This window comes from Apteryx rowi, unplaced genomic scaffold, assembly GCF_003343035.1.
Source record: "Apteryx rowi isolate R43461 unplaced genomic scaffold, aptRow1 scaffold_261, whole genome shotgun sequence".
Classification (NCBI taxonomy): Eukaryota; Metazoa; Chordata; class Aves; order Apterygiformes; family Apterygidae; genus Apteryx; species Apteryx rowi.
Window position 1 is genome coordinate 152,014 of NW_020448986.1, and position 26,830 is coordinate 178,843.

At 35.6% G+C, this 26,830-nt stretch overlaps 2 protein-coding genes across 2 annotated transcripts in view; one reads left to right on the forward strand and one right to left on the reverse strand.

The window, feature by feature from the left end:
* The window catches only part of FBXL13 (F-box and leucine rich repeat protein 13), a 96,888-nt gene that overhangs the window by 28,199 nt on the left and 41,859 nt on the right, over positions 1 to 26,830 (forward strand). Inside the window, exons 9-11 of the mRNA XM_026067693.1 lie at positions 16,176 to 16,228; positions 22,748 to 22,848; positions 26,303 to 26,432. Coding sequence (XP_025923478.1) covers positions 16,176 to 16,228; positions 22,748 to 22,848; positions 26,303 to 26,432 — 284 coding nt within the window. The remainder of the gene's footprint in view (positions 1 to 16,175; positions 16,229 to 22,747; positions 22,849 to 26,302; positions 26,433 to 26,830) is intronic.
* On the reverse strand, positions 6,638 to 26,515 carry LRRC17 (leucine rich repeat containing 17). The gene is made up of 4 exons (XM_026067694.1): positions 26,373 to 26,515; positions 12,393 to 13,267; positions 8,260 to 8,415; positions 6,638 to 7,206 (listed from the first exon to the last, which is right to left on the reverse strand). The coding sequence occupies exons 2-4, from the start codon at positions 13,147 to 13,149 to the stop codon at positions 6,803 to 6,805; spliced, it is 1,317 nt and encodes a 438-aa protein (XP_025923479.1). The 5' UTR covers positions 13,150 to 13,267; positions 26,373 to 26,515; the 3' UTR covers positions 6,638 to 6,802.

Below are 26,830 nucleotides of genomic sequence, written 5' to 3' on the forward strand. Positions count from 1 at the left end.
ACAGCTTTACTTCAGTGTTTCTCTAATAGAAAATGTAACCCATTGACCTTTCTAATCTACACTTCAGCCGAATGCAAATGAGTTTAAAGGTTTTTATTTTCCAAATAAAAAGTGTATTTTCATGTTTTGAGATTTTAATGCATTTATTATTTAACCAGATAATACACAATTGAAATTGTTGATGTAGCATATAACAATTTCAGTGTATTTTGCTTTGTTTTCAAAAGTGATTGTGTAATTATGGGTGAGAACAATTTGCTCTCTAGAGTGGTGAGGGAAAAGCACAATTGGCCAAGAATAAAAAGTATATTTGAGCATGGTCTTGTCTTTTAAATCACAGGATAAAATAGCACTGTCACTTATATCAGCCTGCAAGTTATTTAGTAAAATAATTTAATTTAATATTATAATGGACTCTGGCAGATAATAAAGCAAGCAAACCAAAATGATTCATACACAGTCACGTCATCTCCTTATGGGGGCTGTACTTAGAAATGTTAAATGCTTTCACAATTTTGTTTTCATTATGTAACTGATTACAGAACTAAAATCATAGTAATGTTTATTTTGTGACATGTCCTAAAATCATATACATTCTAATATTCACTTTCCAGTGCTTCCTCTTTCCAGAGAAGTTTTTGTTTACATTTAATATATTTTTAATTTTATACATAATTTCTGTTTTCTCTGGGAATGTTATAAACATTGTTACTAGCTTCACTTAATTCTTTAATACCTGTCAGTCTACCAGAAAAAAATCAGAGAAATCTTTCCTTTTAAATAAGTTTTCCTTAAAAGAATAGCAAAGCTTTGGTTACTGTTTTAAGACATAGTGCTATTGCTAATAAAACATGCTAGTGTGTGTTGGTATAAAATCTAAAATTGCATTGCATTACATTTGTCGTGCTATTTGTCTTTATTATATACCACTACACTATTAAGCATGGAGGTATTGGATGAGATGTTTCTAATGATGTTCTGCTGTTGAGGAGCCAGTACTTCTAGCTTGTATGCTACAGTTCAAAGGGTATCCTTTAAAAGGATAATGTACATTGCACCAATTTTTTTAAATTGAAGGTTGGATAGATCCAGAAGGTATTAAATGTTACTAGTACTTTGAATAAAGTCAACTGATATATTGATGACTAGATGAAATCTCTTTGGAGCTGGTATACATAATAGCGATCCTTAATTTAGAATGAAAGTAAAGGAACACTTCTTTTTGGAATAATGTATCTTAAATAATATAAGCCACTCTATAAAACAGGCCTTCTACAAGGTCAGTTAATAGCTATGTTATGTAAGTAGGGAAGTTTCAGTGGGGAGGGGAACAAATTCAGAGAGAACTATATGTTGTTCTACTGGAGCTATATGGATATGAGAAGATGAGAGGCTGGATAGAGAAGGAAGATGACAACTAGGGACAAAAAGAGAATCATGGTTTTTGCTACTCTGAAAAAAGCTAAAAGATTGCTAGATTGTCAGTCAGAAAAAGAGGTTTGGAATATATAGAAAATAAACCATCCCCTATAGCTTTTTTCTGCTGTAAACCAAGAAAAAGGATCAGAATTCATGCTGCCATAGCTCTGGTTGAGATGCATGCTATATAACTTCTGAAAGAAACAAAGCAGTGCAAACTGTATATGAATATATAGGCAGTAGGCAGGCCTTGTTGCAGCTATAATGGTCTAAGATAAGCAAGATGAGGTTTGAAGATGGAAGGCCTGAAAACAGCCTTCATCAAAGCTAACAAGAAGTAAGAAGAGTTGCTCTAGCATTAAACTTTATGTAATCACTGTCTTTTCTATCAGGTGGCTTAAATTGATTCATATCTAGTTGAAATAATTTAACTTAGAAGTATCAGCGAAGGTTGTTGGTTGCCATCCATTTCCATGTATTTTATACATTCAAGACACTAAATTCAATCTGTGTATCTACAAACTGTGTGTATTCTATTTTTCTTGAAAATTTATGTTTTCAGTAGGCTCAAAATCAAAGATTATATTCATTTTCACCTAATTACTGCTATTGTTTTTAAACTAATTGTGATGAATCATGCAATTGTCCACAAATGTTTAGCAAACTTTGATATATAAAACTGATTCTTCTAACTTTGACGATAGTCAGTAATTCCTTTTAAGAATGAAATACATTAATATCATCATACAATTGCTATTTAATTAATAACATATTTCTTTTTTTAAAGCTCATTGATATTGATCATACAGCCTACTTGTGTCATTGCTTTGAAGATCTTGTAGATGGTTCATAATTGCTGCAAAACTATTTCTCTAACATTTTTAGATGGTTGAAAATCATATTGGAATTCTCTTCCTTTGGCATTTCTTCAGCTAACAATCTGCACTGAATTGTCTGTTCAGTTATAGGCTACAGATGTTATGAACCTTTCCACTCTAACTTCCCCAAACTACAGTTCTGACCTCATCTTTCCAGACAAATCCAAGATTACACAGATTTTGGCAACCTCTTTTTATCGTTAATGGTAAAACAGCAATGATGTTAGCTGTTTTTAGGTCTGTTTCGCTGGGTAATCGAGTTAATATTTCTCATTTGTAAATTAATTGGCTGCAATTTTTTAAATTATTTTTACGTAGTGCGACTTTTGTATGCGTTTTTGCATGATACAGTAGTCGTTGTTTAATTTCTGCATATAAATGTCATATGTTTCCAGCTCAAACTGTTGTTGGCAAATGAATGTATTGTTGTGCCAAAAAAAATGATTTTATGAGATGCATGGATTACAGTTCAGCTGTTTGTGGTATTACTCCACCCACTCAGTGATCTTGGAGAATCGTTTGACCTCCATGTGTGCCTGGGAGTTGCATTTAAAAGTTGCCATTCATACTCCTAATGCAGGAGCTAAAATTTCCTCAGAGGTATTTGAAGATTTCTGTTTCATTCCCGGTACTAGTCACAGTACTGACAGATCTATCCATTTTTCTTGCATTCCATCATATCCAAACATGAAGCAAAATAATCCTTTTTGTGTTTAACATGTGCGTTATAGACAACTGGGGCAACTGCTTCTTTGGAGTTTTGTGGTTTATCCCTTAAGACATACTCTGCGCATCAAGAAGACAAGGAACACAATCACATGCAATTACTTCTTGGATATGGACAGAGAAGGAAAGGGAATTAAGAGAGAAATTACTGAAAGGATGGACTTAAAAAGCATAGGAAGGAAAAGGAAGGCCCATGATTTTCTTTTAGACATGGAAATGCTCCTAGGGCCTTTGTGATAAAATAGTACAGACTAAGAAATGTCAAGACTAAATTGTGGTTTGTGGCTGTGGTGTTTCATGGGGGGTGTTTCATGGTGTTTCATGCTTTACTTTACAGAAAATTTCAGAGAAGCTCAGAGAAACAGCAAGTAACCCTATGATGTTGGACTTTTTTTTTGACCAGCTGTTAATCATTTTCTCCTTAATATATATTTTTACAAATATAGTTTTGTCTCTTTCCTTGGGCTGCCTGCTTCTGCTCTATTTTGTTCCCAGTCTCTATGATTTTCCTGTTCATACAGTCTTTTCTCTAAGCGTTTGCTACTAGTCACTGTCAGGAGAACACACCTAATATACCCTTGCCCCAATCTATTATTTCCATTCTTGTGTTCTTATATTACAGTTTTGCAATTGCAATTACTGTCTATTCTACCACTTACTCAATTTGAGTCTCTGAAAATGCTGACCATATAAAAAATCCTTATAGGTTCCTGCTAGTTTATCACTTTTCCAGGAAGGCAGGAAGGGTTTTTTTTATTATTTATTTTTTTAAGGAGCCTGAGGGTTCCAAACACCACTTGAATGTTCTTTTATCTATTTTATGAAAGTTCTGTAGTACCATTGCAAAGCTGAAATATGGACTATTTAGACTGTAAGGACTACAGCAGATTGTTGTTAAAAGTATACAAATTCTGTTACTCTTTGAAAGCTCTAGTGGCCATCTAAAGAAAAAATGGCAAGGATAATTCTAACATTCAAAACTTTTCAGTCCATCCTTCTTTTGACTGCAAGAAGCATTTTCTCTTGTTGATTCTCTGAGATCTAGACAGATCCATCTAAAGGCTTCAATTTCATTGTGGTGATATTGTGTAAGTCACTTTATTATCATCGTGGAGCTTCTGAGACCACACTGATCACACAAGTCCACACTGAAACCTTTGTTTGCAAGACAGTTGTTGAGACACAATCCTTTAGAGTCTCCATGTTGATGGAGTAACACAGTTTACAGTAAAGTAAACTTGACTTATAGACTTTACTTACAGATTTCACCCTTAACTCTGGCTTCTACTGAACAGTTGTCTTTAATCTATCACTGCTACTCCCAAGTATTAGCCTTGGTCCTAACAGGGACACTTCGCAATCTATTTAGGAATCCCCATGGCCTATGAACTTATCTACAGCAGTTAGGCCACTGCTTGTGGTCCTCAGTCTTACTCCACTGCTTTTCCAACTGCTTACCTCTTGCTGACCACGGAGGTCAGAAACCTCTCACCCAGCTTTCCTGCTTTACTTTTCATGGACTGCCTTTGGTACCCTGACTTTGGCCTATCTTTAGCTTTTTTTTTTTTTTTTTTTTTTGAACACTGACTCTTTGTCTGCAGAAATTAACCTAACATGGTTTATAAACTCATTTTTTCCAACTCAGCTTTTCTCCATTAGCTGTACTGCCAATAACAGCTGTTCTGTTGCGGTTCCATTATCTGTCCTTTTTAGTCATTCCCAGTGGTTTCATTCTGTACTGAAAAAATCCCCCAGAGTTTGAGAGGAGGAGGAGAAGTTCACTTAATACTGGCTACTACCTATGAGAGATTTTTTTTTCTTTTGGCACTTCTAAAGGTTTCTAGAAAATGCCCCATCTAGTGAATATTACTGTCCAAATGGGAATCTCATCTGTATTCCATCTTCTAAGGATTGTCCTTTAATAGCTAAGATAATGCCTAAGATATTCCCAGGAACAGGAATGAATAATATACTATTGTATTTCTTATAAAGTTTTGAAAAGATGATGCAAAAGAGATGCATAAATTATTGATCTTATCAGTAAAACAACATTAAATAGATTCATAATCTTAATGATGGGGGACATGAAGGGATACAATGAATTACAGCATGTTTTTGCTTAAGGATTCTGTGGCCCTCCTACTATCCTTAATATTTTATGAATATTTCATTTATGTTGTATTTTTTTTTCATGTTGGCATAAAATTATTCTGAGTGCTCTGTATTACACTTTTAAAACAAAGTATGTGACTTTTTGGGCTTGTGGCTGAAGCACCAGAGGAATTCATGAACTCCATGATTCTGTGCAGAGCTTTAAAGGAAGAATTTTTCTCCCCAGAGCATTTCAGAACTTCTTCCGCGATAGCCAACAGATATTTAAGATTTTGCCCCTGAATCTCTGTCTTGCACTTACATATTTCTTACTGATCTAGGAGTTGTAGTAGGACTAGAGCTGGGAATACCAAAGTTTTGATCCAGCATTTCCTACTTGTCCACCATGTTAGCTTGGGGACTTATTTATCCTTCCCATCTGTAAAAAAGGCATTATAATACCTGCCTTCAAGAGGCACTAGTTCTGTTAGTTTAATGTTAACTGGCACAGAGATTTAAAAACCAGAAGTATTATGTAAAAGTAAAGTACAGTAATTCAGTAAAAACAGCTTTTCTGTAAAGGAACATTTACCCACTGTATTGTATAGCAAGGTATTATATCTTTAGAGGTATTGTCTTTTTAGCTAGGGAATTTGTACGGCCTATTGCAATAGTATTAGAACGCATCACAATCTTTAATGAATGTATTCTTGTAAGACTCCAGTGAGATAAGGAGGTACTATAATCTGCGTTTTACAGATGAGTCATGGATGGGGGGACTTTGAGAATCCCACACTTCTAGTGAGCGCTCGGAAGGATACCTCCCTTCAGTTCAGGTGGGCGGCAGCATGTGGAACGCAGACCGCAGCAGTCCTCAGGGGTTCCACTTGATCTAGAAATGTGCTCATGTAACCTATGTCAAACTGACGTGACAGCCTCAAATGCTTCCTAGAAAGACCAGCACTGCTGCTCCAAAAGCCAGACAAGGCCAATACAAGCATTTGCAGCTGGGTTTTGGGAACCTACTATGTCTTGACTATTCCTGTTTTCTGACAGCTCAATTACAGAAGAGACAGAGGCTGCATTATTCACTCAAGACTGAGCATAAACAGCAGTAAATAAGCCAGTAGAACCCAATTCTGGGTTTGTATCCTAATCAGTATAACAACAACCATTCCTGTTATTCTAGAACTGTATTTAGGGTAAGTCTTCAGTTTGATTTTTCATATACAATAAAACAACAGGAAGCTGATACAAAAATCTTAGAAATGTCTTCTGGGAATATTTCAAGAAACTGGTAAATATAAAGAACAGGCAATACATTCAGGAAAATGTGTCGGTCACAGTTCTGCAGCAAGTTCCTGTCAACACGTAAGCTGTGTTTGCACATAAAACTGCTCCTCCCCACCACAGCTCTGTGTTTGTTTCTGTCCATTTCTATTGCAAAGTTTCAAATAATTGCTAGAATATTTCACAAGAATGTCCTGAACAAATTGTCGGAAACAATAACTTGCTGAGGGATGCTCTATAACTAATGCCATTCTGTAATTATTAACTATAACAAAAAGAAATCTTTGTAGGCAGGTACTCTTACAAACAATCTGTATAGTTAACAAAAAATGTAAACAATGATTTTTTTGTGTCAGAGTATCAAATATTTGAATCTACTAACAAAAAAATTTCCTTTATTAGCCTATTACAGTGACAATTACACCATGCTTCTTTACTGTTTGAACTGATTGTTCTTTGTGTCGTTCCCATTCCTCATCATCTTTGTCCAGATCAAAATTTTCTGGATAAATGGGTAGCTTGTCTTTTGGGCACTCCTCATAATAACTTCGAACGTATTTTCCGACAGACCATCCTTTGTATTCCTCAGGCATTTTGCATTCTAGGCCGTTGTAATGAACATTGTAGTGATGCTTCAACCAGTAGAAAAGGTAATGAATGTTGTAATCACATCTCCAAGGATTCTCTCTCAGCCACAGTATTTTCAGAAAATAAAGGTCTTCCAGTACACCATATTCAAAATTTTGCAAGCTGTTGTTTGATAAATCCAGCTCCTCTAAGTTATTGAGCCCTGAGAAAGCAGCTGTCGATAGAAAAACAGTTATTGGTACTACATAAAGATTATTTAGACAAAGTATGCATATCTACAACAGGAAAAACATTTTCATGGCTATAAAAAATACATATCCATACATTGATTAAAATGTGTTTTGCTAAAGGCTACACTAAAGACTTTTCAAAAACTGAATTTTGAAGTATGGGTTGTACCCTGCAAAGTGTGATATATTGTTATAAATGTGTCAACAATAGGGGAATGGTACTGCTGGTAAATACGACCATGCATGAGTGTAATATAAAGACAGTGAAGCTGGACAGCATCAGTGAACAGTTGTTTTGCTTGTAGAACTCTATTGCTGTTGCCATGATACAGAAGTAGAAGTATGAGAATTTATTAAATCTATAACAGTGTGCAGGTGTGTTAGTTTTTATATATATGGTTGTATGTATGCATTTTTGTGTGCATGTGTGTATGTAAAATCTTTAAAACGCTATTAGAAAAGGCTCTAATTTTTGCCTCATTCTTTCCATTTCTCTTTCCTTATATCTACTTTCATAATTAAAAAACCTAATAGATATACACAATAAGCAAATTGCGAATACAATGCTACTTGAGTTCTAATACTATGTAATTTAAGAGCAATCATATATAATGATTTTTAACCCCAAAGGGTTAAAATCCTTTCAGTTTGTCTGTTACTTTATTATTCAATATGATTTAAAAGCAACCATATTATATGACACTCTCCATCAGAATTTGCAAAGATATTTAAAAAGTCATTCAACTCTTTAGCCTTTTTGGAACTGATTAGCCTGCCAAGTTCAATTTTTTGCACTTGGTTGACTCTATTAAAAAATGGAAACTGAAATTAGTCTCTGTTCTTGACATCAGTGATTAATACATTTCAGCACAAAACTTGACTGTGTGAGTTGAGTACTACAAAGGGTAAAATTCAGACCAACTTGTTAATTTTTAAATCTTTTTTTCCTCACATTTGTATGTGATAGAGACATTGCCAAAATGTATAATTAATAAAGCAAAAATAGCTTTTTTATGAATATGTAAAATTATTCTTACCAGGATCAATGTAAGTTAATCCATTACTGTTTAGGTTTAATATCTTCAGTTCACTGACATCTTCAAACTCTTTGGCTCGTAGTTGTCTAATTTTGTTGTTGGACAAATCGAGTTTAACTATATCTGGAGGTATGTTACCTGGAACTTTCTTTAAATCTTAAAAAATGAAAAAGACATATTTTGCATCAGCTTTAGATTATTTTTGCTGTTTGCATATCACAGTTGCATATCACACAGAGCTACCAAGAAAAAATGACCAGTTTATTGTGTCTTGAGAGATAAATCAGAGCAGATGTCTCAGAAAAATCATGAAAATGCTTAGTGATTACATGGGAAAATACAGGGCACTTTAAAATTTTTATTTTTGTAAGATCTGTTCTCTGATTTGTCTCTAAAAGGCAGGGTAAACTGGTCATTTTCTCCCAGTCATTTGGCAATATGTTCACGCTAATAGTGGGAAAAGGCTAAATAGAAACAATGGGAAAGCAAATTTATATTCATTTTACTAATTTGCTCTATATAGCTTGTATATTTTCCTTTCTTTTCCCTTTGTCAGTCTAGCATTGTTTTCTCCTTGTCTTCTTTCATTTTTTCCCACTTTTCCCACTACTGGTATCAACATGTTTTTTTGACTCCTGACTTTGATTGCTTTGTTCTTTACTATCTTTGCATCTCATGTGAAAGTTGCTATCTCCTTTAATGCTTATAGTAAAACTTCTTTCCGTGTTTTACATTTTTATTTTAATGGAGCTGTACCATTCATCTGCATCGGGATAGCATAGGTCATGAAGATACTATACAAATAAAAAGCATATTTGTGTGGGCTTAGTCATTTAAAAAGAAAAAAACAGAGTAACTATATAAATAAGTGTCCACTGGTATGGGAACATCTTTGATAATCAAATTATAGTATATTATGTCCTTTGTTTCATGTTACCAATGGGTAAAATGTTGTAAGTTTTATTACCAGTAAAAATACTAGTTATTATAACTGTATAGTATTTATAATATTATTTAAGACTCTATATATTATTTTCATAGTTATCATTAATGTTTTTCCAGGTTGCATAGTGGCATTTCTATCTATCTATCTATCTGCTTCTCTATCCTACTTATATAATTGGCATTACCAAAGCAACTAATATGTATCTATCCTTATAGTGCTCCTTGTAAAACTGTTGCAGAAATAGCTTCTAGTCCAGTAGCAAGGGCATGTGCTTGAGAAGTGCAAACTGTGATGTGCGTCATCTCAGGAAAACTGAAGCAGGAACTGAATCTCCCAGTTTTGTTTCCTCGATGAGTGTTCTAATCCTGGGCTTTTATACAGAGAACGGATGTTATCTCTTCTTTGACTATCTTTGACTGAAAGTAAGTAGTTCCTATTCCTAGTTTCTGTGCCAAAATTGGTACTGTGAGTGTACATTTTAAATTCTGAAGATGTCTAATGCATCAGGCATTCTCGAGACTACAGCAATATTTCTGAGACTTCCTGCCTCAAATCTAAATTTCAGCAGAGCTTTCGTAGGAACCTGCTCTGATCGGAGTGTTTCATGTTTGTGCAGATGTCCAAGTTTCAGGGCATATTTATCACCAAGTGAATGCAAATAATGTTTGAATTTAGAGACTTTGGGAGGTTGCAGTACTTGAATGCATGTTTTTTGAACTGCTCTTGTGAACCCAGATTCTTTTGTGGTAAAGCAAACAGAAGTTACGTTTTCATGAAACTTTTGTTGCTTTTATTTTCTTAAAAGAAACAGAGTCAAGGACATGCTATAATTTAGTCCCAAAGTATTGACAGTTTTAGCGCATCACTGATCTGATGAGATAAGAGTAAGAAGTTCTTCTTGTTTGAGAAGGAGAACATATATATCGTTACGTGATTTTTTAAGATGGCTGTTTCATGAGTTTTCTAGCATTAACTGAAAGTTGCTGACCTGAGGGACAAAGTGCAGACACTGCTCCTTTGAGATTCCTAGTACTGCTATACTGCTTGTCACTCCATCCCCTCCTTTGTAAAGGAAGAGTGGGCTGCAGCTGTTCTTGGTATTTTACTGGTTTCACAGGTGATACACCTTTTTTTCCTACTCTGAAACCTTCTCCAGGTGGATCTGAGCAATTTTTGTGCTTTACCAGGATTTGGGATGTATGCTGCTCCTATTTCTGGTGGAAGGTCCAGTTTAATTGTGCATCTACTGCACAGTAATAATACTCAAAAACAATAAGTACAATACTTTCATCAAAGGTTGCCATATGTTCAGAAATCCCAGATGTCAATGGGATATGTGCATCCAGCTGCCTAGCATATGCACGGTGGATCTGATACATCCTAAAAAATGTGGGACTTACTTACACAATGACATTCAGGAAGTCCTGGAGTGGTATAGTTAGCTGCTGACCTGAAGGAGGGACTCCCTGTACCCTCTAGTACACTCATGTGGGTTGTGACGTTACTGTTTGTTCCTTAGTAATCAGGACAGTAATCCATTTTTAAAAATGCTGTAAAAGCCAGTGAAAGTCCCATGAAGGGCAGACTACACTGAAGGTTTCTATGAATGAGAAAAGTAACGTTTATCTTGCCAAAATTTTTTTAGTATATTTAGATATTCAGCTCATCTTTACTCTGCCACTGAGCAGGAAGGTCTGGAAAGTCAGTCTTTTCTTTTATCATGAATTGTATTATAGGCCTGTTTTTGTTCAGTTGCACTGTCTACTGGAGACATGAGGTGATGGTGATAATAATTAAGATCCTATTGTATACTACAAGGAAAGGTAAAGGAAGTGAATAGTAGCAAACAAATTTTAGCCAGTACAAAAGCATAAACAATTAATAAAAAAGAGGTAGCAGCTGCATGGTAAAAAAAATTGAGAGAAAAGTGAGATGTAGGAAGAAGAACAGAGTTTAGCTGTGAGGAAAAGGGCAAAAGCATGGAGTATTTTTTTATGACATACGTAACAGATAAACCATGTAATCAAGTACTGATCAGTGATTCTTTAGATATTGTCTCCTTATACTGACTTCTGAGTTTGTCTCTGGTGTTAAGATCTGGGAATAAGGACACATCAAGAGCTGTTGTATAAATTTAAAGTCACTATTAAAACAAATAGAAGAACAGTATAGAAGATTGGCGAACATTTTGCAAAATAAAAGTAGGCAAAACAGACTGCAGTGATCAGGCATTGCAGGCTATACTTTGCGAAAGCTGGGAAAAATCCTCCCAAATTGGGCTACTCCTAGTAATGCTTTCTTTTTTTTTTTTAATAATATTAAAGAACAATTCTCTTCTGGATTGTTTTGTTCTTTGCTTTGTTTCATCATGGGATAAAATATGGGAAATATAAAGCATGAATAAATGTGCACTTTTATATTGATATATGCCCCAGCTGATTTACCCTTAGGGCTTAACTGTGGCTTGTAGGAGCCTGAGATGCATTTGGGAAGGGAATGGAGCCAAGTTTCTGACTAAAGTTTCTTGAAGGCACTTTAACTTTGAAATGTCTACTATGTGCTATGAGGAAGAACACAGAGGACACGTTTCTTTAGGAGCAAAAGCACACACTTTTTTCCCTCAGTAGATGAAATCTTGTACAGAAAATGTGAGGATGAAATGCCTCTCCTTTACAATTAGGTTTCTTTGAGGATTGTAAGCACAGTTGGCAGCTCCAGTCGTGCTTCACATCTCCCTTTTGTCAATTCTTTCTGCTATCTTTGTGTTCGTAGACTGGAAAGAAGAGAAGAGAACCTGTGCCTCTTCTCCCTGTCAGTACAGCAGTTTTGGAACAGCTGGAATTGACAGCATATTTATAGCCGTAAAATCAGACAAGTGAGGTACTGGTGCTACAGTAACTTAAGTACATGCTTAATTTTATTCCTGTTGATTTTCACTGAATTATTTGTACTAGAACACTAAAAAATATTTGTTTGCAGAATTGGGCCTGTAGAGTGGGGGTAAAATGCTGGAAGAATTCCTACTTGTTGCTTGTAATCACAAGAACAAAAGATTACCAGTATTAGTTAAGGAAAGTCGAGCAAGTGCTGGTGCTATATTGATTTGCTGTAATTAATATATGAACAAATATAATAAGGGGACTAGAATTTTAAAATAACTCATTCAGTTATAAAGATTGATACAAACCTTTTCTTTTGCAATTCAGAGTTGGTACGGGAAACACATACATGTGGCACAAAGAGGAATCAAAATCTGGTTTGATAGCTTCAGGCTTCTCCCTTTTTATATTTTGGGGGTCCTGCCTTTCCTCTTCACCACAAAGCTGGTCAGCTTTTATCTGCTTTAACTTTTGATTTTTCAGTTCTATTGGATGCACACACTTGGCATAATTTCCCAAATTCCTGTTTGCTGGAATCTGTAGCATTGTAACAAGAGTTTCCAGTTCACAGTTGCAATGCCAGGGATTATCATAAAGACGTAGGTAGTTTAGAATGGGCGTGTAAATAAAAACCTCTTCAGATAAACTCTTAATTTGGTTATGCTGAAGTAAGAGTGTGGTAAGCTTATTCAAACCAAAAAAAGCCTGGCTCTCAATTTTTGATATATCATTCTGTTGTAAATCCAGACTTTTCAATACTTTATACTTGGAAAACATATTATTCTTCAGTTTACGAATCCTGTTTCTTGCTAGCAGCATGTGTTTTAAATCATCAGGCCAATTAGATGGTACAAAAATCAATTTTCTTTCCTGGCAATCTAAGTATTTCTCATGAAGATAAGTGTATATATCACAGGGGAGGCCGGGGGCGTTGCGCTTAACAGTGCTAGAGGCTTTCCTTAAGATATTTTCCCTTTCATTGTTTCTCAGACCCCTATTCCTTGTCTTCCTAAAGTCAGATGCTTTACAGAGAAGTAGTAGTATTATAACAGTTACTACTTGCATCCTGACATTCAGGTGGCCCCTGTTATTTTCTGTGACAGCTGGAACAGTCGAAATATTTGGATAGTCTTAAGCACTGTTGTTCAAATCTGAGGAGGCACAGCTGGGGTATGTGAAATCCCTGTGCTGGAAGAAAAGGAAAATATTTAGAAAAGATAAAACAGGCATTTGGAGTGTTGTACATAATACACAGCATTCAATCAAGTACTCAGTCATCATACTGCTCAGAGCTTCACAAATATTCTGAAATATTAATGCCATATCTCTTTTTTGTTGATATTACTGTCTCTGATCCACTGACATTCATTTTGATTAAGCATGGCAAATTATATCATAAAAGGACTGGTGTCTAACTGATTTTTAATTGGAGATTCTTGTATATTCAGCAGAAGGGCATTGTGCTGAATCTTCATTGCACTTAAGTTTGACTTGGAAGATCAGCTTGAAAGAGGCGCTTGAGGCTGAGATTTGCCGGCTTTCCAGCTCTTGGCCCGCTGGAACACGTGAAGAGCCAGGTGAAGGAAAGTCCTCCAGGGCTACTGTTGCACCGTGAGCTTTAGAGTACTCTGAGGTGCGCACTCGTTTTCAGGTTGGGCCCCATTTTATCATAAGTAGCCCTGCTACTGCCATGTGTCTCCCATGGCCCGTGTCAAATAGACAAAGTGGGCTGGATGGCCCTGAGACAGACCCGACTAGTGTCTGTGAAAACCCATGGGATTATCTGAGTACAGGCGGTACAAAGGGAACCTGGCCTGCTTCCAGCCACTGCCCGCGCTGGCCACCCGAGGAGGGAGAGCATAGACAAGTCAGCTAGGAGCTTTTACCTTTCCAGGAAAGCCCTTACATGAAAAATGAAATTTTATTTATTACTTTTTGGCACTTTTGGCTAGTCGGGGGGGTTTTTGCCTGTATTCCCTCCTGAATTTACTGTAGTGCTGCTCTGCACTGCCCTTTTCCCTGCTGTTTTCAGTACCATTTGGCCACAAGGTTGTGTTTCCTTAGAAACCCTTCCTTTTTATATTACCTGCTTTTTCCTCTCACATATTTCCTGGGTTTTGCTAGTCAGTATCACTCCTTCTAACACTTATTTTTTCAGAAATCTTTGTTCACTGTGTGGTTTAAAAGCTTAGTTACTTTTTCTCTATGACTGTGGACAACATCTCTGCATTATGTTCCATCCTTTTCAGCCTTAGCATTTAGGAAGGTACTGAATTTCGATTCTGAGTGCAGATCATTGCACAGATATTCTGTCTCTAAAACACCATTGTTTTGGGCTCAAAAAACTTGTCTCTATCCAGAGGAAAAGTGTTGTCTTAAATCAACTAATACTATGTAAAATCCTTTTGAAAGGAAGGCAATTTGTAGTTTTTAAACAAATTGGTATATCAGTTTAAACAACATCTAGACTGTAGGGAAGATGTACTCTTAATGTGCGTGCAGTTCTAACTCGTCAAACAAACGGAACAGACCTGTGTCTGCATGCTGCTGCATCCTTCCAGCCCACGTGGCCAGTTGTTACTATTATCTTTGAAAACCCTTTGAATGGTGTCTCCATTTCATTCCTGTAGGTGATAGTTCTCTATCTGCATTCAGATTCTGTTAATTCACAGCATGAATGAACATTTGCATTAATGACCTTATTCCTTACATGAAAAATGAAATTTTATTTATTACTTTTGGGCACTTTGGGCTAGTCAGTATAAATTGATCACATTTTAATAACTTTCATGATAGCTGGGATCCTCTGTGTTGTTTCGAACTGTTCCACAGTTCTGGTAGGTCTGCCAATGTGATAGCTCATCTATCTGGAGCAGAAAAAAGAGGAGGAAAGATAATAAAAAAAAAATGTAAATATTTTTTCCTCTTCCTTTCCATCTTCTGAGTATGAGCTTGCATTTATTACTAGTATTAAATTCTGCCTGCAAAGTAAGCTATATTCAGTTATGATACCAAAATGAACAGTTCCTTTCAGTAGCATTTACAGACTCGCATGTAAAATGATAACTCTGCCTGATTTAGTATTAGGGCAAGAAGCATGTAGAGTATGTCATTCCTTTGGCTTAGCAGCCTTAATGATGATTTTAATTGATTAGGATCTTGGAGTTGTCCAGTCCCTCTCAGCAGAGTCCTACTCTTCAAAATGGCATTGAATGAAGCAATATAACAGGATTTCAGTAAAGTCATAGTTTCCATAGAAAAGAACATATAAACCTATTGTTGATATATGTTGATTGCGATTGAAAACATATATTTGGCTTTCCTTTTTGTATATTTACCATGTGAAAATAGTTATTTTAATTTTTTTATGTATTTATTGTAACTCTATAAACATTTCAAATTGCATTTTCCATATCAGCTATCTGTATCAGGCCAATTTTTTTCGTCTCAGTTCAAACAGATCATTTATTTCTGAATATTAGGTTAAGGCAGAAAGTATTATAGAGTTTAACAGAGGAGTTTTTGCATCTTTACTTTGGAGGATAGGCTAAAAATTTGGCAGGGAGTGGCTGAAGAGGTGTCAGACATCTATCTTTCATTATTCTGTGAAATTTCATAACTGCAGAACATAAGTAGGGCTTTCCCTACAATTAGTCTGGCTGCTGCACCTCTACTTTCAAGGGGAAAAATAGTTCATGTATGTAATTAGAGTCTGGTATCATAATATATGGGTGAGAGGGACGGATAAGCTTAAATAGAAAACTTAAATCTGGCATTTCTTAACTCCAAATTGCTTAATTAGGTAACCTCTGGTTCTTTTGGTGACATAAGATAGAAACAACTTGATTAATAAGCCAGCCATTAGTTCATGAAGTGTAAGAAGCGACATTTCCTCTGGACAACTTTTTCCAACTTTGTATTCTACTTTTGTTTTTTGTGCTTTCTTCTCAGTTATCTGATATGGTTATAGTTTCAGGTAGGATATTGGCCTAGATGGACTGAATCTGCAATAGGAATTCTTACGTTTCTGTGATATTCTGAAAATTTGAGCTTTTAATCTTTAATATGACTTTTTTTTTTTTTAATTTTAGGTGAATGTAAAAATTTGCAAGACTTAAATCTCTCTGAATGCCAGGGATTAAATGTAAGTATAACAAACTTTCTCCACTATATTTAATTTATACAGAGAAGGAATATTTTCTAAAGTTCTTTGGTGATTTGGAGACACAAATACTGATATAAAATGAAATTGTGTTCATAACTAATTAGTTCTATTTTAAAATGTTACTGTGGAGTTTAATAGGATTTAGAGATACTGAGGCTCTCATTTGTTTTTTACAGTGCTGGGGAAAATGATATTTTCAGTCTGAATTAATTTTAATAACAGGCTTCAAAACTTTGCCATTTTGGGGAAGAATTTTATTGTTATTTTAAGTTTAAAGTTGTCAAGATGAGTACATTTTAAACCTATGATGTCTCCAAGTTCCTTTATTCCTTCATTCAATGGAACTAGACTTAGCCTCTCAAAGTATCTAAGTTTCTAGATATTTGTGAGAACCTTTATGTGAAAGGTGTGTAAGGATTATACAATCACCATTATATTTTATCCATTCTTTTTCCTAAAACATTTTCAATATTATCTTGCTTCTCTTAACTCTTTTTGATGTTTTTTCATAGCTGTTCTCTGATGAAAAAAGGTTTAACTGTTTTAATTAATCATTTCTTAGAAATGACACTGATGCATGTAAATTTTTCTAATAATTAAAATAAAATCAATATTTTCCAGACATTGTGGTTCTTACTAGAATAACATAATATATACATCCATGTACAGGTGTTTTATAGTGTTAAATATATGAACAAGTAGTTTGGTGTAGTTCAGTAGTTCAGTTGTCTTTGGAGCAAATTAAATGTCCAAAAGCATAGCCCAGAAACAAAGCAATGATTACACACAGGGTTTAAGAATTACCATGAATTCACTACAGCTCATGAACTTCACATAAAAATGACAAATGTTGGTGGATTTAGAGAGGTGAGAACTGCAGAAGAATCATAAAGTTCTAATTTATAATACTCAGTTTTGGTACTGCTTTACATTCATCTTCATCTCTTTGCTATGTTGATGTTGGCGTTATTGCCAATATCTTGTTCTCACCCTGTTTTCATAGTTTATGCATTTTTATTTGCTGTATCAGCTACAAGGAAAGGATAAGGATATATTATGTATATGAGCTCTGTTGAATACCACTATAGAATCCTCTTTATACTAAGTGATCATCTTTCAGTCTTTTCACATGTAATATTTATAACATAATACTTACTACATGAGATTTCTATGGCAGGATAGTATTTAGAGGCTATATGCTTCTCAAGGATCTTGTTGGTTGTAAGTTTCTGCATCAAGACAATAAATTAAAGAGGGCCAGGGCCTGCCAAATTGTAAAAACTCAAACACTGTTACGTGATTGTCCATTCTGTTTGATTTTGCTACTGAATAGTAGCAAAGTAGAGAAGAGATGCTTAACAATACTTGTAAGGAAAGAAGTAGGCATTTCTTTAGCTTTTAGTGAGAAATTTCTCTTCAATTTCCTAAGTGTAATACTTTTGTTTTCATAATACTTTTTTTTTTTACATTATAAGTGGACACATTATAAATTTAAAAGAGGGTTCTTAAAGTACAGTTGAATACTTGGTAATGTGGTGGATATAATTAACAGTTCCTTGCAAACATTTTCTCAAGTAGCTAGTACTTGCAAGGTCCTTAAACAGTTATGTATGTTTGTGTCTAGTCAAATGGGATAAGCCTAGTTTTTGTCAAGTAAGTCATACTGGTGATTTCAATGCAATGTAATTTCTGCATCAACAAGATCCTTGCACAGCACTTTTAAGTAAACCAAGAAAATCTGATATGTCTGATTTAAGTGAAAAGATAAAACAGATATTCTTATTATGCAAGTGTCCCAGATCTGCTCCTTCTATCACCTGTTATTATTATAAGGTATAAGTGGGAGTCAGGGGGAACCATATATCAAAGGAACACAAAGATTTGGCAACTGTTGAAAGAGAATATGCTGAATATTGCTAATATTCCAATGGGTGAAAGACAGAAAGCATAATCAGAGACATTTTGGCCATATTAGGAGATTTCTAATACCTGATAGTGAAAAGGCGATTGTAAAAAAATGGAAACGGTATACATGAGTAGGGGTGAATATAGAGGAAGAACAGAAACATACAAGAATAAAATTTAAAAAGCTGTGATACAAAAGGTAGAGATATAAAAGCCTACCAGAAAAGAATCTGAGGGGGTACATGAAAAATAAGATGACAAAAAAGTTCTCAATCTTCCTTGCTTTGGGTCTTCATTAAAAAAAAAAAAAGACTTAGGATGAAATTTGCCTGACTAAGTGTAAACATTTTTAGAGATGTATCTAAGGTCTGATTAAACTCATGCTTAAGTAGGCGGTGAAATAGTTTAGATGCATCGCTCCCTAAAAATGGTTTTTATTTTCCATTGACTATAGCTCGGCAGGTGTGTCCATGGTAAAGATCTACATTGTAAATGTCTGAAGTTTAGTGATGTTAATCCTGCCCCAGGTACTTCAGCCAGTTAATTTTTGTCAAGTATAGGACTGCAGGTCAAATGGGAACAGAACAGTTCAGAGTATATTTAGGTAACTCAGATGCATGCAAATTTAGCAGAGCCTGATGTAGTTCCTCAGTACTGAAGGAACTGGTCAAAGTTCTGAACCATTAGTTATCTTCAAAAGCTCTGATGGATAAATGACATCCAAAGAGACTGGAGAGAAGTAAGTGTCCTGAATATCTTCAAAGAGAAGGAAAGGGAACACCTACAAAATTGTAAATCATTTTTCCTAACGCTATCATTGGAAAGTACACTTCAACAAATTATTAAATAATCAATGTGTAAGCATCCACTGGATGATAATACAATAGAAATGTCCAGCATAGATTTGCCAAGGATAGATTAGACAAACAACTGTCAAAGTTTGGCTAGGTGTATTTTTCCATCTCAGTTATGGACTAATATGATCTACAAAAATCACTTCAGGCTTGCTGACGCTGATTCAGATTCTACAACATATTGAGGGTATATCTCTTAGTGTGTCTTTTATAGAGCTAACTGAAGTTTCTTAAGTTTTTATTCTCATAATTAAACCCATCAGTTCTTACTTTCACAAGATCATGATTTTCTATTTTCATCCAGTTTTCTTCTTTTCTATGAAGTCTGTCATAAATAATTTATTGAGCTGTCAGAATCATTTGGATTGAAAGGAACCCCTGGAGATCATTTAGTTCAACCTCCCAGTCAGAGCAGATCCAACTAGATCAGGTTGCTTATGACCTTGTCATAAACAACCAAGCTTATGTACCTTTAAGGATGGAGATTGCACAACCTAGACAAATTGTTCCAGTTTTTGGCCCCCCTCATGGTGAAAAAATTTCCTAGTATCTAATTGGAATTTACTGTGTTGCAACTTGTGACTGCTGCATCTTGTCCTGTAGCGTTTCACTTTCAAGAAGAGTCTGTCTATGTCTTTTCTGTACTCTCCCATCAAGTGGTTGCAGAGAGCAATAGGATCTCCCCTTTAACCTTCTCTTCTTAAGGCTGAACAAACCCAGTTCTCTCGGCCTCTCCCTGTGCATTGTGCGCTTTAGCCTTCTAACAATTTTGGTGGCCCTCCACTGGACTTGCCAAAGAATGTCCATATCTTTCTTGTACTGGGGAACCCAAAACTGGACACAGCACTCCAGATGCACTCTCACAAGTGCCAAATAGAGGGGAATAATCATTTCCCTTGACCTGCTGGTACACTTTTTGCTAATACAGCCTAGTATGCAGTTAGCCTTCCTTTTCACAAGGGCATGCTGTTGACTTATGTTCACACTTCTAGCCACCAGGACTGTGAGGTCCGTGTCTTTGATAGATGCTTTCTGTCCAGTCAGTGTCTAGCCTGTACTATTGCATGGGGTATTCCACCCCAGATTTTGCATTTGCCTTTGTTGAATTTCACGAGTTTCCTGTCAGCCCATTTTTTCCAGGGTAAGTCTATCTGAATAGCAGTCTTACCCCCCAGACCGTTCCCCCCAGTTTGATACTGTCTGTGAATTTGCCAAGGATGTATTCTGTCCCATCATCCAGGCTGATAATAAAGACATTAAACAGTACTGGCCCCCATATTGACCTTTGATGAATGCCAGTTGCACCAGCCACTAGTGAGGCTTTGCACCATTGATCACAGCCGTTTGGCCTGGTAGTCCAGACTAATTTTCACTCACCTTGCAGTCTATTTACCCAGCCTATATTTCACCAGTTTGGCTATAAATGATACTGTGTCCTGTGGTGAAGGCCTTACTGAAGTCAAGATACACAACAGCTGCTGTTCTCTCCATATCCACAGATCCAGTCATTTCATCATAGAAAGCTATTAAATTAGTCAGGAATGATTTGCCCTTGGTAAATCCATGCTGGCTGTTCCCTACCATGTTCTTGTCCTTCATGTGCTTGGACATGGCTTCAAGGATTTGCTACATAACCTTCCTAGGGATTTAGGTGATGCTGACTGGCCTGTAGTTCTCTGGATCCTCCTTCTTGCCCTTCTTGAAGATGAGTGTGACATTTGCTTTTTTCCAATCATCAGGAACCTCGCCTGACTGCCAAGAGCTTTCAAAGATGGTAAGCATGAGGCCTCTCAGTGACATGAGCCAGCGCTCTCAGCACTTTGGATGCGTCCTGTCTAGTTCCATTTCTTCAAGTGCTCCCTAACATGATCTTCTACTGTGGTAATACTTCACTCTCACAGACTCTGCTAGTAGGGTCAGGGACCTGGGAGGTCTGGAGGCAAACCTTAACAGTAAAAACTGAGGCAAAAAAGGCGTTGAGTGTCTCATCCTTGAAGATCAACCTGCTTTCCTGGGCCCCTTTGCCCTCCAGGGCAGTGTCTCTTGAAGTCCTGTCAAGCAGATCCCTGTGTAAGCCAAAATCTGCCCTCACGTTCAGGTTTTTACTTCTACTATTTGTCTTTCTCTCTTCTCTCAGGTTTTAAACAACTCAGTTTCATGGTTGCAACAACCAAGGCCACTCTCATTCTTCACATCTGTGACAAGTTTTTCCTTGTTTATGAAACAAGTCCAGCAGAACATCTCCCCTAGTCAGCTCATCAATCACATGCATCAAGAAATTGTCTTCAACATGCTCCAAAAATCTGCATTGCTGGCACTCACATATTGTCCTTGCAGTAGATATCAGAGTGGTTAAAGGCTGAGTACAAGGGTAGGCACTTGCAAGGCTTCTTTCAGCTGCCTAAAGAAGGCTTTATTTACTTTTTCTTGATCTAGCAGTCTGTAGCAGATGCCTACCACAATGTCCTCGTAGGTCTGTCCTCTAATCCTTACCAATAAGCTCTCAACTGGCTTGTCACCTGTTCCAAGGCAAAGCTCCATGCATTTAGCCATGCCTTTTCATAGAGTGTGACCTGTCCTCCTCACCTTCCCAGGCTGTCATTCCTAAATAGTCTATAACCATTCATTGCAGCCCTCCAGTTGTGGTTGGTACCCCACTGCATCTCCATAATCCCAATGAAAACATAGTTCTGCACCTGTGCACAGACTTCTGATGCCTCCTCTTTGATTCCTTGTCTTTGAATGCTGTACGCATTTATGTTCAGGAACTTGAGATGGACCCCAGTTGTGCTGCTTTCATAGGGAAGGTTTGAAAGCTTCCCCCATCATGCTGTTCCCCCAACACTTCCTCACCACTCCCTGTGCTTTCACTTCTCTTCTCTCTCTTATGGTAACCCTCCCTCAATGCATCTATTTTTATTGACAGCAAATTATATATTGCAGGAATGTATTTCAAAAGTACAGATTAACTGCCCTCTGTAAGGTTGATGATTGGTATTGAATTTCCAGCTATCTTCATGGTCGTTTTGCCTGACAACTGAAAGAGTAACAAAGTGACCACAACAGGTCAAAAGATACACATTCAGCTATAAGGGCAGACTTTTTGCATTTCTGTTAAATTGATGTTTATTGTAGCAGATTTGGTCCCGTATGTATTCTAATGAATGATATATAGAACAATATATATTGTACCACTTTTGCAGGTCAGTAAAACATGAAAGCCTTAGAACTACTTAAAAAAGATATTCCATCTGGAGGGCAGAACTAAATAGGAAGCATTTTGTAGATGATACTAGTGGTTAGAGAAGTGTACCTGAGATTTCAGAGAAAATTCACAAATGATTATATATACCAGGATTGGCTAATGCAAATCTTGCTTTAGCAAAATATTTAAGCATTTAAGCATATTAATTAATATTATAATTAATATTTAAGCATATCTAAACTTTAATCATGTGAAAAGTCCACTGTCTCCATAGGATTGTGTAGTGTATAATGTTTCCTTGAACTGGGATGTTAAAATTATCATTCTTGAAGTGAATAAAAGTAGTATCCTGCATCTCTTAGTATTCTGCTTAGAGGTTTCCAGAAGAAAATCACTTTGATATATAGCAATTAATATAATGATATAAAGAAATCTATTCAGATTTTTTTTCCTGTTACTGTATATAAAAACTTCAGATAAATTAATACAATTACAATTTTATGTACTTCAAGAAATCTTTTTTTTATTTTTCAGGATGACTCAATGAGACTCATATCAGAAGGTTGTCCATCTCTTCTCTATTTAAATCTGTCATATACAGATATTACTAATGGAACACTACGACTGTTGTCAAGGTAAAATTAATGAGAAATGTGAAAGTGTATATTTATTTTATTCTTGCAGGACACTTTGAGGCATATGTTGTAGCAATACTCCTTCTGAAAGATCTGCAGGATTCTGTCTGTTACATAAAATTAAAAAAATGGCCCATGTATTTGACTTAGATAGCAATTCCTTTTTCTGTTTCTCTTTCTAGTATAATTAAAAATATAAGCTGGGTTATCATATATATTTCCCAGAGTTTTACAGAAACTTTTAAAAGAACATGCTAGTCCAAAATTTCTTTGGTATGTCCAATTACTCGTTATGATGCAAGATGTTTGCAAATTAGATATGTTCATAAAAATTGATTTTTGCAAGAGAGGACTGTGGGTAGGTATATTGTGTGACAATTGCAAAAGAAAGAATTATTCCAAACTCTTCCAAAGGGTTATTTGGAAGATCACTCAGCCAAAGGCAAAGAATTTGCATTGTTACAGAGGTTTTAAACTGCCCTTTCTGTTTTAGACATATCCAGCTATGAGACTCAAAGACTGCTTGGTAGGTAGAATTACTGCATTAAAAGCTGCTGTAAAGGAAAAGTGAGGCATGCTGATCCAGACCAGCAGCCATCACGATGATACATGTAGTTTTTGAAGATGATAGCTGTACATTGCTTCTCTTTCCCATGAGGAAAACTAATGTCTTCCTTTTATCAGCAGCCTCACAAAGTCCAGAACCCTGTTTTTCTTTGATGTTTGCATAATATATATTGACTTTCGTTTTTCTCTGCACCATACTGATGCCTTGTTTATACCTGTCTATAATGTCATCTCCTCAGTTTGCTAACAGTTGCTTTTGCAAAGTTGCCCATTTAGTTTTTCCGCCCTTACCATTCATTTCTTCTTCAATAGTATTCCCATCAGAAACTGTGTTTTCTCCATATTGGCAGGTATTTTGTCTTCTTTAATTTTAATATGTTTCTCTTGAAGTTTGGAATAGCTGTACTATAGGTAATCCCAGCCTATGTTGTTTTGGTTGTGTAAGCATCCTGTTAACACCAAAAGTCAGAACCATGTTTTTCTTTTGATGTGTAGAAACACTTACCCAAGAAAGAGTTCTCCAGAGTGGATGATGCTTTCAATGTGATAAAATGTTTAATATGAAATGGAAAATTATTCATTGATAAAACATCAAAATTTATTTTGTAGTTAACTTACACCTCATTAATAATAAGTTTTCCCAGGCACAAATGATACTTTTGATCTAAAAGCATGATATACCACTGTTTTTATTGACAATTTTTGGACAAAGAGCAAAGCTCATTGTTTCTGAGATTAGCAGGATGTACAGAAAGTTGCTGTCCTGTGAAAAATTTGATAGCAGGCACATTTACATGCCTTCTCAAAAAACATCAGCTTGCCACAGGTCCAGTATAAATAAGGTAACTAGTACAAAACTCTTAAAGGTGGCAGTATTGCATTTTTTAGTATTGCACATAAATTTTTCCATTGTATTTTAAATGTCCATTATTGGAACAATTAAAAAGTGACATATAGATTGAGTGAGCTGAAAGCATTTTGGTCATTTTAAATTTTCTCCTTCTGCTCTTCCATACAAACATTTCAACCTATATGTTACACAAAACAGTTCATCAGGTACAATTTCTCCTCTGAAAAGTTCTGATGCATATGGTAGACATGAATATTGTCTATCAGGAATAGCTGTGAGAAAGTGATTTTGTCAGACTGCTTTAAAACAGTGATCCTGTGAATGCCAAATTAATTGCACAAGTCAGTATGACAGAATTTTTGCAGAATTTAGGTGCAACACAAAACAAGAATTTATAGTAACCTGCATGCTCATGGTTCAGTTCTAAGGAAGCTGTCACTTTAAGAAGGGCAGAAGAAATTATGTATTAAAATTCACAGATCATAAAAAAAGGTCATGTGACATGTAAGGAAAATCAATGTGTTTTCAAGAGTAGTGGAAGGTTTTGATCACAGTCTTCAAAATGCAGTAAGAAAGACTTCCCTATATCTTCTCTTAAGTTGTTTAACCTTGTACAGCTTAAAAAGACTTAAAACCACCAGAGTTTAAAAAACAGTCTCTTAATTTACTACCTGTTTTGAGAGAGCTGTTTGGAAGCATGCTCTCCCCGAGTTTTGTTCTCTCCACTCACTTCTGTGGAATGTGTCACTAAAATGCAAGAAGACTTGTGCTTCTGCAAAGAAGCATACTTATATTTCTGTATTGAATATGAAAGAAACATTCCCATTAAAAAAAATGCATGCCCTTTTATTCTAATATCTGGTTTTGATGAACATTGCCTTTCTTTGTTTGTTTTTTTCATTAAATATAATCTTAAGTTTCTTTTTGCATGTGTATGTGTAATCCTTTTCTAGGTAGTGTTTTTTTCCAGCTTCCTATCTCTTTTTTTTTTCTGTTAAGTCCAAGTTAGCACACTTCCTCTGTCAATATTGAAAGTACAAAGTCAGCTCCGAAAACGTATGCCACTCCTTAAGTAGTCAACTCCTCCGCGGGTGTTCCTGTCTTTCTTCAAAATGCCTACTTTTGCTGACTTATAAAACTGCATGACTGTGTCCCTCCAACTAAATGTCTACCAGTATGTCCTAATTCTAGGGTTTGATGTTCTGTATGCTTTCATTTGTGGTACTTGTGGCATTGCAGTAATTATTTATTCCAGTTAGAAACTTAGTTCAGTAAAATGTTTTCAATATGTTATAAACCAAAGCTGCAGATAGAAACTTAAATAGATTCAGGGTATAGGTTCTTAACTTTTACAGAGTGCCATAGATGTACAGAGTGCCATGACTATTTATACAGTTTTCTTTCATTTAACTAATATTTAGTATAAATAAAGAAATGTTTTCCAAAAAAATTGATTTAAACTTTAGAAAAAATGGGTTGATTTGAGATATGTATATATATATATATACTTCACTTTTGTACCTCTTTCAATTTTTTGGTTTATTTTAATAGCACTTGTCTAAATAATTGCATGACCAGAGAAGGTCTAACTCTACATTTATGCTTTTAATGTCCTTTGATAAAGTTCTGTTTTTCATATTCAGCAGGCACTGCTTGTAAAATCAATGGCTAAATCGGTCCAGCAAGCTCACACTGAAAAGTCTATTAGTTTTCAAAGTATGCAGACAAAATCCCAGTTAATTAAAAAAGGGTGCTTTTGCAATTATTTGAGATATCTTTAAAATTATATTCTTTTAATTAAATAAAATAGGATATATAATAGTACTATTCCCCAGTAATTTGCAATACATGGAACAGGGGGAAAAGTGCAGCAGAAAAAGAGTCTTTCAAACCTCAGCAAGAAGAGAATCCTATTTAAAAGCCAACATCATTCCTTTACATTAATTTTCAAAATATTTCAGCTATGGTTTCTTATTTTCTTTTGATTCTGTAACATACTTTTGTAATAATTTGTTCTCTATCTTGTTTTTTGCAAAGGAGCTTCCCCAATTTACAGTATCTGAGCTTAGCTCACTGCAGAAAATTCACAGACAAAGGTTTACAGTACCTGGGCTCTGGAAAAGGATGTCACAAGCTCATCTATTTGGACCTTTCGGGTTGCATTCAGGTTTGCACTTCACGTCTTTCTTTCATTCTGTGCAGAAGAGAATCCTTTATATGACTGGCTGCATCGTGCATTCATGGTATACTGAAGGAGTACAAGCACTGCAGCAGACTTTTGAGGGTTTTGAATTACATGACTACAGCTGTTTAAATTTTACTGAGGAATAATAGCACTATAGGTTTGGACCATTTCCAACAAACTGTCAGATCTGTGAACAGCTAGTACTTACTGCATAATGAAAACAAGGCTTGCTTTTTGCAGCCATAAATAGACTAATTCTATGTCATGATTAGTTAGAATTTTAAATCAGGCGCTTTGAAAATGGAGTTTTTACTAAGATATCAAAAATCAAAAGCCACTGTGCACTGGAGAAAACAAATTTACACTTGATTTCCTGGAAA